This window comes from Sander vitreus, unplaced genomic scaffold, assembly GCF_031162955.1.
Source record: "Sander vitreus isolate 19-12246 unplaced genomic scaffold, sanVit1 R1_20, whole genome shotgun sequence".
Lineage (NCBI taxonomy): Eukaryota > Metazoa > Chordata > Actinopteri > Perciformes > Percidae > Sander > Sander vitreus.
Window position 1 is genome coordinate 416,667 of NW_027595399.1, and position 12,500 is coordinate 429,166.

The 12,500-nt window shown below is 44.5% G+C and overlaps 2 protein-coding genes across 2 annotated transcripts in view; one reads left to right on the forward strand and one right to left on the reverse strand.

The window, feature by feature from the left end:
* The window catches only part of itpr3 (inositol 1,4,5-trisphosphate receptor, type 3), a 123,268-nt gene that overhangs the window by 85,300 nt on the left and 25,468 nt on the right, over positions 1 to 12,500 (forward strand). The window contains exon 40 of the mRNA XM_078244183.1: positions 609 to 702. Coding sequence (XP_078100309.1) covers positions 609 to 702 — 94 coding nt within the window. The remainder of the gene's footprint in view (positions 1 to 608; positions 703 to 12,500) is intronic.
* On the reverse strand, positions 6,682 to 8,048 carry LOC144513190 (cold-inducible RNA-binding protein B-like). Its single transcript, XM_078244182.1, has 2 exons — positions 7,592 to 8,048; positions 6,682 to 7,149 (listed from the first exon to the last, which is right to left on the reverse strand). The coding sequence occupies exons 1-2, from the start codon at positions 7,929 to 7,931 to the stop codon at positions 6,998 to 7,000; spliced, it is 492 nt and encodes a 163-aa protein (XP_078100308.1). The 5' UTR covers positions 7,932 to 8,048; the 3' UTR covers positions 6,682 to 6,997.

The window sequence follows — 12,500 nt, forward strand, 5'->3', positions numbered from 1 at the left end:
CCCCCAGTGTTTGCCTGTACTACCGGCCCCCAGTGTTTGCCTGTACTACCGGCCCCCCCAGTGTTTGCCTGTACTACCGGCCCCCCAGTGTTTGCCTGTACTACCGGCCCCCCTAGTGTTTGCCTGTACTACCAGCCCCCCCAGTGTTTGCCTGTACCACCGGCCCCCCTAGTGTTTGCCTGTACTACCGGCCCCCCCAGTGTTTGCCTGTACTACCGGCCCCCCCAGTGTTTGCCTGTACTACCGGCCCCTGTACTACCGGCCCCCCCCAGTGTTTGCCTGTACTACCGGCCCCCCTAGTGTTTGCCTGTACTACCGGCCCCCCAGTGTTTGCCTGTACTACCGGCCCCCCCTAGTGTTTGCCTGTACTAACAGCCCCCCCCCCAGTGTTTGCCTGTACTACCGGCCCCCCCTAGTGTTTGCCTGTACTACCGGCCCCCCCCAGTGTTTGCCTGTACTAACGGCCCCCCCCAGTGTTTGCCTGTACTACCGGCCCCTGTACTACCAGCCCCCCCCAGTGTTTGCCTGTACTACCGGCCCCCCAGTGTTTGCCTGTACTACCGGCCCTGTTGAGGAGGTTTACGTGACTTGCTGTCGTCTTGTTTCAGGGGATTTCGCTGCGGAAGGTTTTGCTGCAGAACTACCTGTTCCCGGTGAAGAAAACCAGCGTGAAGAATGACCTGGCCGAGCTCGGAGCTGCAGGTACAGACACACTTCCTGTGTGTGTGTGTGTGTGTCTGTGTGTGTGTGTGTGTGTGTGTGTGTGTGTGTGTGTGTGTGTGTGTGTGTGTGTGTATGTGAATTAAGTAGTACTTGAATTCAGCATGTGAAATAAAAACCTGCAGTTTTAGCTGATTTTTGTAACTTATCCCATGACGTTGGAGCACTGTAACAAAAAGCCGTTTTGCCAAACTCTGTTTTAGTTTGTGGAACATCATCCAGTACATATCTACTTGATATTAGATTATATTCAGATCTACTAGGTGTTAAAAGTGTAGTTAAATATGAAGGAGTGTGTCCAGTTATTTGAGCCTTCTTGTGTTGAGTGAGGGCCAACCAACCAGCTCATATAACACAGTGATGGCTCGAGTACTTAGCACGCGTTAGAAATCTCAGTGCTGAATGATACACAGAATCCAAAGATTTCAACAGAGTCTTTGTGGAGTGTCTGTAAAGGCAGCTACACACCGGGCCGATGATCGGCCGTCTGACAGTCTGGGGGGGTCAGTGACTCGAAACGGGGAGCGGGATGAGCGTGACTAGAGTCTCTCAACATCTGATGAAGATCTTCTAAACTGACCTTTGTTGATCTGAAATGAAGACAGATTCAGCAGCTGCACGGCCTGTTTCTCTCTTCAGATGTTTCCAGAAACACGTTACGGTGAACTATTTTAGGACAATATGAGATCGTATTCTGAACGAGACGCCATGATGGTCGGGGAGCAGCCAGACCCACGTGACACGTTCGTCCAATCAGCTGCTGGTTTTCATTTTTTGGGCGACAATCCAGATGAGCGCCGCCTGCTGTTATGGAGACGTATTACGTCTCGTCTCTTCGGTGTTCTGAGGAACTTCTTGGACCGACTCGGGGAGACTGATCAGTCCCGCTGGCTTTACTGCTGACGGTCGGCGTCTGGTCGGTGTGTAACTGCATTAAAACACATCTCCGTAGTCTAAAACTGGCAAGAAGGTAGATTCCATCAGCTTTCTCTTGACTTTCTGTATGAATCAAGAACTGTTTCTGAAGTAAAAACCCAGTTTTAATTTCAATTTAGTGAGTAACTGCTCAATATGCAACTCAAAAGACGTCTCTTCCTCATAATGATAATATAATAATAATATACATCCCAGGTATTTGTATGAGCAAACTAGTTCTATTGGCCTGCCCTGTAATGTGTGGAGCTGAGGCATTATCCACACAACATCTTAACGTATAAGAGGCATAAAATAAGGATGCAGTGAAGACATTTACAAACTGATGGACGATTATCTCTCCTGTCCTCTCGGGTCCAATCTGACCCATTTTCAAAAAGCTTCTGTATCAGAAAATTTGGGTTTCTTTCAACCAAAGTAACATGGATGGTTCCCTACGACGCTCCTCACGAGTTAAATACATGATCAGCTCACTACTTTCATTGAATGTGGGTGTTTTAGTCTATGTCATAGCATGTAAAGAACGATGAAAAACGTAGGAAAAAATGTCAAAAAAGTGACAAAAACGTGGGGAAAGGTGATATAAACATGAGAAAAGCTTAAAAAAAAAAACATCAGAAAAGCGCAGAAAAATATTGACAGATACTTCGGAAAAAAGTGCCGAAAAAGACGACCAGAACATGGAATATTTTTAACATTTTGACCCAGAAAAACTAAAAAGTTGCAGGTGGACGAGGAAGACACCACGAGGGGTTAAACAGACGCTGAGCGCGTGCAGACACGCAGCAGCTGAGCTGGGCTGATTATTTAGTTGCTGTTTTGTTTGACTTCTCTCCAGTTTGGATTAATGTGTGGATTATTTTCTGGATGAATGGATTTGTTGTTTGGTTTTGTGCAGAGACAGAAGCTCTCAACAAGCTGTAGGATCCTCTCATGCAAAGTTACAGGAAGCATCAGAATAACAAAAGCTGAGAAGTTCTTTCACTCCCAAATCTGTCGGAGGAGATCTGCATATAGAGCTCAGACTATTGAGGAGCTCCTTTGTTATAACGAGGTGTGAATCTCTGCTGGAGATGGAGCTCCGCCTCTGAAACCAAAGTCAAAAGGCTTTGTTTGACCACTTCACGAGGAGCTGTAGGATGCTCTCTGCTCAGGCTTCATACAGAGTTACCGAAAAACAAAGCTGAGACATTCACTCACAGCACTATCTGAGGAGATTATCATAGAGCCAACACCCAGCGGTGTAGACGAGGCTGAAGTTGGATTGCGATTCGGTAGTTAAGGGGAAATTTAAGGGAAACTTAAAGCTGACCACATTGGACCAGGTCCAGATCCAAAACCACTACACCTACCTAATGGTGTTTTTCCACCACATGGTACAGGCTCGACTCTACTCTCCTTTTTTGGTTTGGTCAGCCAGCTGTGTTTATTTCTGCTGCCTCCAGCTTCATCTGAAACTAAATGTGTCTTCTGGCAACAACACACCTTCCACGTTCTGGGTGTCGCGTTAGGTCACGGCCGCTATGACGACCAGCCACGCTGAGGCGGGACTAACATCTGCAACGGAAAACGGACGCACAGTGAGGCGAGTAGCGACGTAATGAAGCGACGTTATGAAGCGACGTTATGAAGCGACGTGATGAAGCGACGTTATGAAGGGACGTGATGAAGCGACGTTATGAAGTGACGTTATGAAGTGACGTTATGAAGTGACGTAATGAAGCGACGTTATGAAGTGACGTAATGAAGCGACGTGATGAAGTGACATTATGAAGCGACGTAATGAAGCGACGTAATGAAGTGACGTGATGAAGTGACTTTATGTAGTGACGTTATGAAGTGACGTAATGAAGTGACGTGATGAAGTGACGTAATGTAGTGACGTGATGAAGTGACGTTATGAAGTGACGTGATGAAGTGACGTTATGAAGTGACGTGATGAAGTGACGTTATGAAGTGACGTGATGAAGTGACGTTATGAAGTGACGTGATGAAGTGATGTGATGAAGTGACGTTATGAAGTGACGTGATGAAGTGACGTTATGAAGCGACGTTATGAAGTGACGTGATGAAGTGACGTTATGAAGTGACGTGATGAAGTGACGTTATGAAGTGACGTTATGAAGTGACGTGATGAAGTGACGTTATGAAGCGACGTTATGAAGTGACTTGATGAAGTGACGTTATGAAGCGACGTAATGAAGCGACGTTATGAAGCGACGTTATGAAGCGACGTAATGAAGCGACGTTATGAAGTGACGTTATGAAGCGACGTTATGAAGTGACGTTATGAAGTGGCGTTATTACGTGACGTGAACGTCATCTAAAAGCTGTAAACCCCGCGATGACGCCACGATGACACCACAGTTTTAAAAAGTTCCCGCAATTTCATCGCATTGTTTAAGAAAACGTGCCGCATAATTAAGGATTTTAGCCCAAAAAAACTCAGCATGTTTCTGGAAGGACCGCATCATGGAAAACCAAAAACTACGAGTAGAGTCGAGCAGGTACCATGTGATGGAAACACGCCAATAGACAAAGTCAAATCTGGACTCAACCATCCCCGGAGTCTCAAACAGTGTCAGAGTCGTGAGAGGAAGAACTGGCTGTTATTGTAACGTGTCTGATGTGGACACCAGATCTCTGACATCGCCCTTTATTGCACTTTCACAACTACAATAAAGTTTTCACAAATCTGAAACTGTGTTTTTAAGAATCTCCAGCCTCTCTGGATGACGAGAAGAAACTAGAAATATTCATATTTAACACGCTGACGTCACACTAGTTTACCTGATTTATCATCAACTAAATAACAAACTGATTCATGATTATCAGAATAGTTAAGAAGTGTGTTTGTACGTGTGTGTGTGTCTGTACGTGTGTGTGTGTGTGTCTGTACGTGTGTGTGTGTGTCTGTACGTGTGTGTGTGTGTCTGTGTGTGTGTGTGTGTGTGTGTGTGTGTGTGTGTGTGTACGTGTGTGTGTGTGTGTGTGTGTGTGTGTGTGTGTGTGTGTGTGTGTGTGTGTGTGTCTGTACGTGTGTGTGTGTGTCTGTGTGTGTGTGTGTGTGTGTGTGTGTGTGTGTGTGTGTGTGTGTCTGTGTGTGTGTATGTGTGTGTGTGTGTGTGTGTGTGTGTGTGTGTGTGTGTGTGTGTGTGTGTGTGTCTGTGTGTGTGTGTGTGTGTGTCTGTGTGTGTGTGTGTGTGTGTGTGTGTGTGTGTGTGTGTCTGTATGTGTGTGTGTGTGTGTGTGTGTGTGTGTGTGTGTGTGTGTGTGTGTGTGTGTGTGTGTGTTTGTGTGTCTCTGTATGTGTGTGTCTGTGTGTGTGTCTTTGTACGTGTGTGCGTGCATGCTTTTGTGTGTCTGTGTGTGTCTGTGTGTGTGTATGTGTGTGTGTGTGTTTGTGTGTCTCTGTATGTGTGTGTGTGTCTTTGTACGTGTGTGCGTGCATGCTTGTGTGTGTATGTGTGTGTGTGTGTGTGTGTGTTTGTGTGTCTCTGTATGTGTGTGTGTGTGTGTCTGTGTGTGTGTCTTTGTACGTGTGTGCGTGCATGCTTGTGTGTGTGTGTGTGTGTGTGTGTGTGGTAGTGGAGTAAAAAGTCCAATATTTCTCTCTGAAATGTAGCGGAGTAGAAGTAGAAAGTGGCATGTAAAGAAAAGACTCAAGTAAAGTACAAGTACCTCAACATTTGGTACTGAAGTACAGTACTGGAGTAGATGTACTAAGTTACATTCCAGTGCTGTTTCGACACAGCTTCTACCTTGTGTTTGAAAGGTTGTTTCTGCCTCAAAATGCCTTGATTAATAAACTACACCAGACTCCATGTAAATAATCACGACTTTTATCATCGTAAAACACACTTCATTCAAAGTGGACAGAAACTAAATAAAACTACCAAAAGCCGTCTTGGTTCATCTTTCCACTGTTCCAACAATCACCACTCTGGTTTGGTTGAAATAAACCCTTAATTCACCCATTTACATGTGGAGATATGCTGGCTCTATACACGCTAAAAGTCCTGATTATTTACATGGAGTCTGGTGGAGATATGCTGGCTCTATACACGCTAAAAGTCCTGATTATTTACATGGAGTCTGGTGGGTTTGGCGATGGTGATTTCGGGGCTGTTTCATGTTAAACTAAAGGGATCTTACTCTTTAACTAAAAGGTCTATCTCTGTAGGGATCCATCCCATAATGTTGTCAGACACTTAGAATAATAATCTGAGTCTGTCAGCAGCAACAACAGAACTTTTAGTGACTAACTGCTGCTGAACATTAGTCCTGTAGGGTAACATTACAGCTTGTTACTAACTGCTGCTGAACATTAGTCCTGTAGGGTAACATTACAGCCAGATTATAACCTTTTTAAACAGTTATCCAAGTTGTGGTTTTTTTTGGCCCACCTGCCATTGATGCTAAACTGAATAAATGAATATAAAATAAAAAAAAATATGCTGTGTGACATGCAGCACAGCTACACCACCATGACCCCTTAACCTACACACAAAGACATGGACACACACACAGGGAAGCTAGAATCAAGTAATATTTACTTTGAAGGTTTATTCCATTACATTATCTTCATATATGCTCATTATATCAGCTGCCTGGTAGGAGACAGGAACATACATCCTCCCCCCCCCCTTACTAGAAACTACATTCAGCCAGTTTTACCCCAAAATAAGCTTCCACACAACACTGGACACTAGAAGATACCTTAAGGAAGTTTTGGCTATTAGCTTTAGTCATCTGCTTCAGCTTTTCTAACATTTCAGACAGTTCTAGTAATGAGTCCATGATGCTTAATTGCATTTCCCCTAAATATCCCCCAAAAATTGTCCCACGTCTTTCAAACCTGCAGGACCTTCTAAAACATACTCACATTAAACAAGTTCAGTGTTTGGGTTTTTCATTTATTTCATGAATGACTCAGATTATCCAAACTGTTGCTGATGCAGCGCTACGCCTCACAGGCGCCATTTTGTGTCACGTTGCGGCTCAAAAGGAAAAACTGGGAAACGGAGCTTTAAATACAAACTATATTTATTTGAACAAAAACATGTGAATGTGCATATAATACAGTGACAGAGTGCCAGAGAGACATCTTACAGGTGTCACTCATCCCATCTTTTTCTTCTTAAACATGGTTTTTATCACAAAAAAATAGTGGACCGTTTACATTCTTTTTCTTCTTAAACATATTCGCGCGCTTAGCTGCTTCAACAGAACTTCGGAAACTAAAGGTCAGCAATTAACACGTGGGCATTTTTCTTTGAGCAGCCATCTTAGAAATTCGGCCAGCCATCCAGGTGATGCTCCTGAATTTTTAGAAACAGTTTTACTAGTTGTAGTCCTGTTGGTCGCGGTATCCTCCGTATCCTCCGCCGCCCTGCCTGGAACCGCCGCCTCCGCCGCTGCGGTAGCCGCCGCCGCCTCCGCCGCTCCTGTCGCTGCGGTCAGAGTAACCGCCGTCTCCGCCGTAGTATCCTCCACCTTCAAAATAAAAGAAAAAAAGATTTAAAAAAAAACAAAGAGAGGCCTTTTTCATAGTACACATGAAGACATGGAACGGGAGAGAGAGGGAATGACACGCAGCAAATGGCCGCAGGTTGGAGTTGAACCCGCGGCCGCTGCGTCGAGGATTAAACCCCCCACACATGTGCGCCCGTGCCACCAATACTAATTACGCTAACCCGGCAACAATGGATGATGTTTTTTAAACAGGAAACGTGACTATAGCATATTTCAACACTTTGTAAGCCTACACACGTTGTCAAAATATGCCAATAAACTTGTGGGGGGAAAATCCTCCGCCAAAAAAACTGATTATATGGCCTTTCAATGTAGTTGTATTTATTTTACATGGAGTTCGGGAAAATATGAATATAGTTTTATTTAAAAAAATTCTTAATAATAATTAAAAAGTCTTCCTCACCTCCCCTACCACGGCCGCCGCTGTATCCGCCTCGGCCTCTCGGTGCCGAGCCGTAACCTCCTCCGCCGCCGGACCGGCCACCTCCGCCACTCTTTCCCGCCTCGTCCACGCGGATAGCTCGGCCATCCAACGTCTTCCCATTCATGCCCTCCATTGCGTCTTTAGCATCCTCTGAATTCTCATACTTAACAAAGCCGAACCCGCGAGAGTACCCCGTGTCTCTGTCTTTGATCACATCCACTTTTTCGATGGTTCCAAACTTGCCGAAAGCCGCCGCGAGAGACTCTTCCGTCGTGTCGAAGCTCAGACCTCCGATGAACAGTTTACCTTCGTCCGACATCTTTTTTAGCCGAGTAACGTTTAGCTAGCTAGCTTCGAAAATGAGAGAGCGAGAGAGGAGAAAGGGCGCAGCTTCTCTTCTGATCGTCTTTGGCGGAGTGCTCTGCCAGCTGCAAGGCGGGGGCTTTTGTATAGGAGGCGAGGGTACGTTTCATAGGACGGCGACGCCATGGCCCGCCCTTCTTTACATCTGATTGGCTTAGCCTAACCAATCGTTCTCCTTCATGCCTGAACCTGCTAAATCCAACCAACGAATGCAGCGAGTACCAGCCAATCAGAGGCAGAGTAGGGCGGACTTTGTCTTCACCGTCCTAGGAAACTGAAATTTGATTTGCTGCGTACTGATGCGCTTCATTTCCGCATCGTGGTCCCATTTTTTTATGTAATTTTTTTGTTTTTGTTTTTGGTATTAAACATTGCAAATAAAGCGAACAGCCCGTGGGACGTTTTAGTTTAATATATTATGTAACTTTACACACATCAACAGTATGTACACACACATCTGTAAATACTTAGGAAGAGGGAACACACGTGGACGTTTTTCTCTGTGTGTGTGTGTGTGTGTGTGTAAATGTGGTGATGAACTGTGAAGCTGCAGACCATCACATGGTGAGCAGCTCTCATGAGGGGGCGTCTCTTTCAATTAACGTATCTGTTAGGAACTTCATTTCGTGTTTGGTGCAGTGAGGAAGCGTTTTCACTTCACTCCTACTGTGTAAATATTAGATTAGACTTCACTATGAGAATAGGTTTCACACACACAGCAATATTTAGGCAAACAAGCCAAGTCTAGTAGGTTTTATTCAACCATATACACTGCATATATGAGACGAGACTACGTTTCACCGTGGATCAAGTGGTGTTACACAGTTAAAATACATGAAAACAACATTTGAGACATGAGCTACATGTAGTTCACACATTATAGACTTTACATAAAGTGCAACTACTACTTAGAGTAGAGCATTTAAGACAGACGAGAGAAGACAGGGCAGAAGTAGACTTGTAACAGAGCTCTGGTTGAGGAGGATATATAGTCTCAGCAGCATTAAAAACAAGCTGGAAGGGTTTCCTATCAGGGTTAATGTGGGAGGAGGCTGTTCCAATATGTTACAGCTCTATACATTCATATCTTTTTATATCTAACATCAACACGTTATCACATGTACGAACCCTCAAACCTGTTCATGCTTGACAACAAGCTGGATACTGTCACAACAAACAAGTCAGTTTTCAGTTTCAGTTTATTTATAAAAGGGACAATGTGCAATTAAAACATAAATGTGACCATTTGATGCATTGCACCAGATTTAGTCTTTGGCTGATTTACATCTGCAGTCCCCCGAAAAACACAAACACAACATTTAGACATTTAAAAAGTGGAAACATCGCTTAATGACTGAAAAGAAAACATCCAACAAATAACAATATTTTACATTTCATATTACACACACACACACACACACTGAGACACACACACACACACACAGACACACACACACACACACACACACACACACACACACACACACACACACACACACACACACACACACACACACACACACACACACACACACACACACGCACACACACACACGCACGTACGGACACACAGACACACACACACAGACACACACACACACACACACACACACACACACGCACGTACGCACACACACAGACACACACAGACACACGCACGCACACACACACACACACACATACACACACACACACACACACGCACACACACACACACACACACACACACACACACACACACACACACACACACGCACGTACACACACACACACACACACACACAAACAGTCAGCCCCGCTCGAGAGACAAGTAAGATCAACAGTTGTTATATCACATTACATTACATCACATTACATTACATCACATCACAGGGTAAAGCCATAACCTACTGCCAGTCTGGTATCGTTGGGGGTAATATCAGGCGTAATGTGGAGACAGTTCATAAGAAGCTCTAGGATTCTCTCTGAGAAGGTTTAAACTACAGGGTTTAAACAGGGTTTCTGCAGGGTTTAAACAGGGTTTCTACAGGGTTTAAACTACAGGGTTTAAACTACAGGGTTTCTACAGGGTTTAAACTACAGGGTTTAAACAGGGTTTCTACAGGGTTTAAACAGGGTTTCTACAGGGTTTAAACAGGGTTTCTGCAGGATTTAAACAGGGTTTCTACAGGGTTTAAACAGGGTTTCTACAGGGTTTAAACTACAGGGTTTAAACAGGGTTTCTACAGGGTTTAAACAGGGTTTCTACAGGGTTTCTACAGGGTTTAAACTACAGGGTTTCTACAGGGTTTAAACAGGGTTTAAACAGGGTTTCTACAGGGTTTAAACAGGGTTTCTACAGGTTTTAAACAGGGTTTCTGCAGGGTTTAAACAGGGTTTAAACAGGGTTTCTACAGGGTTTTAAACTACAGGGTTTAAACAGGGTTTAAACAGGGTTTAAACAGGGTTTAAGCAGGGTTTAAACAGGGTTTCTGCAGGGTTTAAACAGGGTTTAAACAGGGTTTCTACAGGGTTTAAACAGGGTTTCCGCAGGGTCTTAAAAGTCTATAGCAGAGGTGCCCAAATTCTTTCCTCTGAAGGGCCAAAGATGTATCTGGATAAAAGGCCACGGGCCAAAAAGTAAATGTTGATGTTATGAGAAAATGTTTTATATTTTATAGAAAATGAACATTAAAAATCTGAAATAAATGCTCTTTAATCTGCATTTACCTCCCATATTACAGAACATTTCCAGTTATTCACCACTTGCAGTAGTGGGAGACATGAGCCCTGTCCTGGGTTTCTAAAGTCTTTCAGCATTGGGCTCCAGCTGACTTCCTAAATGTTCTTTCATCAGTGGGCCCCGGCCTCCATCGCTCCATCTGGCTGACGTTAGCACGGCTCACAGCACCAAGCTTCCTAGTCATTACAGGGAGCATTTTACAGCACTTTCAAAATAAGAGGAGAATAAGCATGAGCACGTCAAATGCCATGGGGGGCCAAAACAAAGGGAGCATGGGGCCAAACTTGGCCCGCGGGCCCCAAATTGGGCAGCCTTGGTATATAACGTCTAAAATAATAATGAAACTTCTTTAAGAAGTCTTCAATTCCAGCAGCTGATGAAAGCATCAGAATAACAACAGCTGACAAACCTATCGGAGGAGATTCAATCTTTAGGTCTAGACCACATGTGTCAAACACCAGGCCCACGGGCCAAATGTGGCCCCTTGCAGATTGAGATCCGGCCCGTATGTGATATATCAGTTTGGGTTCACAATACATTTTGGCCCGCCTAGTTGTGCACCAAACCGAAAACACAGGAAAGTGTTTTTTTTATATGTATATATATATATATATATGTATGTGTGTATAGTTTTCATATTCAGGCTGTGAAACAGGTTGTTGCATCTTTGTTTTGCTTGATTTCCTTAATTCTATGATGTCTAAAGAACTCTTTTATTGACTTTTGTCAACAAAAATGCGACAAAAAACAAACAAAGATGTCGGAAAAAAGCAACAAAATCACAAAGATGGTGAGAAATGTGTGAGACAGACACGAACAATCAGAACAAAAAGAACAAAAATGATGAAAAAAGCTACCAAAATGTTAAAAGGTGAGATGCAGTAGCCGACGTGTCTCTGAGTGTGTGTGTGTGTGTGTGTCTCTGAGAGAGTGTGTGTGTGTGTGTGTGTCTCTGAGAGAGTGTGTGTGTGTGTGTGTGTCTCTGAGAGTGTGTGTGTGTGTGTGTGTGTGTCTCTGAGAGTGTGTGTGTGTGTCTCTGAGAGAGTGTGTGTGTGTGTGTGTGTGTGTATCTGTGAGAGTGTGTGTGTGTGTGTGTGTCTGTGAGTGTGTGTGTGTGTGTGTGTGTGTCTCTGAGAGAGTGTGTGTGTGTGTGTGTGTGTGTGTGTGTGTGTGTGTGTGTGTGTGTGTGTGTGTGTGTGTGTGTCTCTGAGAGAGTGTGTGTGTGTGTGTGTGTCTCTGAGAGTGTGTGTGTGTGTCTCTGAGAGAGTGTGTGTGTGTGTGTGTGTGTGTGTGTGTGTGTCTCTGAGAGAGTGTGTGTGTGTGTGTGTGTGTGTGTGTGTGTGTGTGTGTGTGTGTGTGTGTGTGTGTGTGTGTGTGTGTGTGTGTGTGTGTGTGTGTGTGTGTGTGTGTGTGTGTGTCTCTGTGAGAGTGTGTGTGTGTGTGTGTGTGTGTGTGTGTGTGTGTGTGTGTGTGTGTGTGTGTGTGTGTGTGTGTGTGTGTGTGTCTGTGAGAGTGTGTGTGTGTGTGTGTGTGTGTGTGTGTGTGTGTGTGTGTGTCTCTGAGAGTGTGTGTGTATGTGTGTGTGTGTGTGTGTGTGTCACTGAGAGAGAGTGTGTGTGTGTGTGTGTGTGTGTGTGTGTCTCTGAGTGTGTGTGTGTGTGTGTCTCTGAGTCTCTGAGTGTGTGTGTGTGTGTGTGTGTGTCTCTGAGAGAGTGTGTGTGTGTGTGTGTGTATCTTTGAGAGAGTGTGTGTGTGTGTGTGTCTCTGAGTGTGTGTGTGTGTGTCTCTGAGAGTGTGTGTGTG

Coding starts and splice junctions, on each gene's coding strand:
- LOC144513190 (XM_078244182.1), bottom strand. CDS start 7,931: ATGTCGGACGAAGGTAAACTGTTCATCGGAGGTCTGAGCTTCGACACG. Junction 7,150..7,591: donor CGGCGGCCGTGGTAGGGGAG/GTGAGGAAGACT, acceptor TTTATTTTGAAG/GTGGAGGATACTACGGCGGA.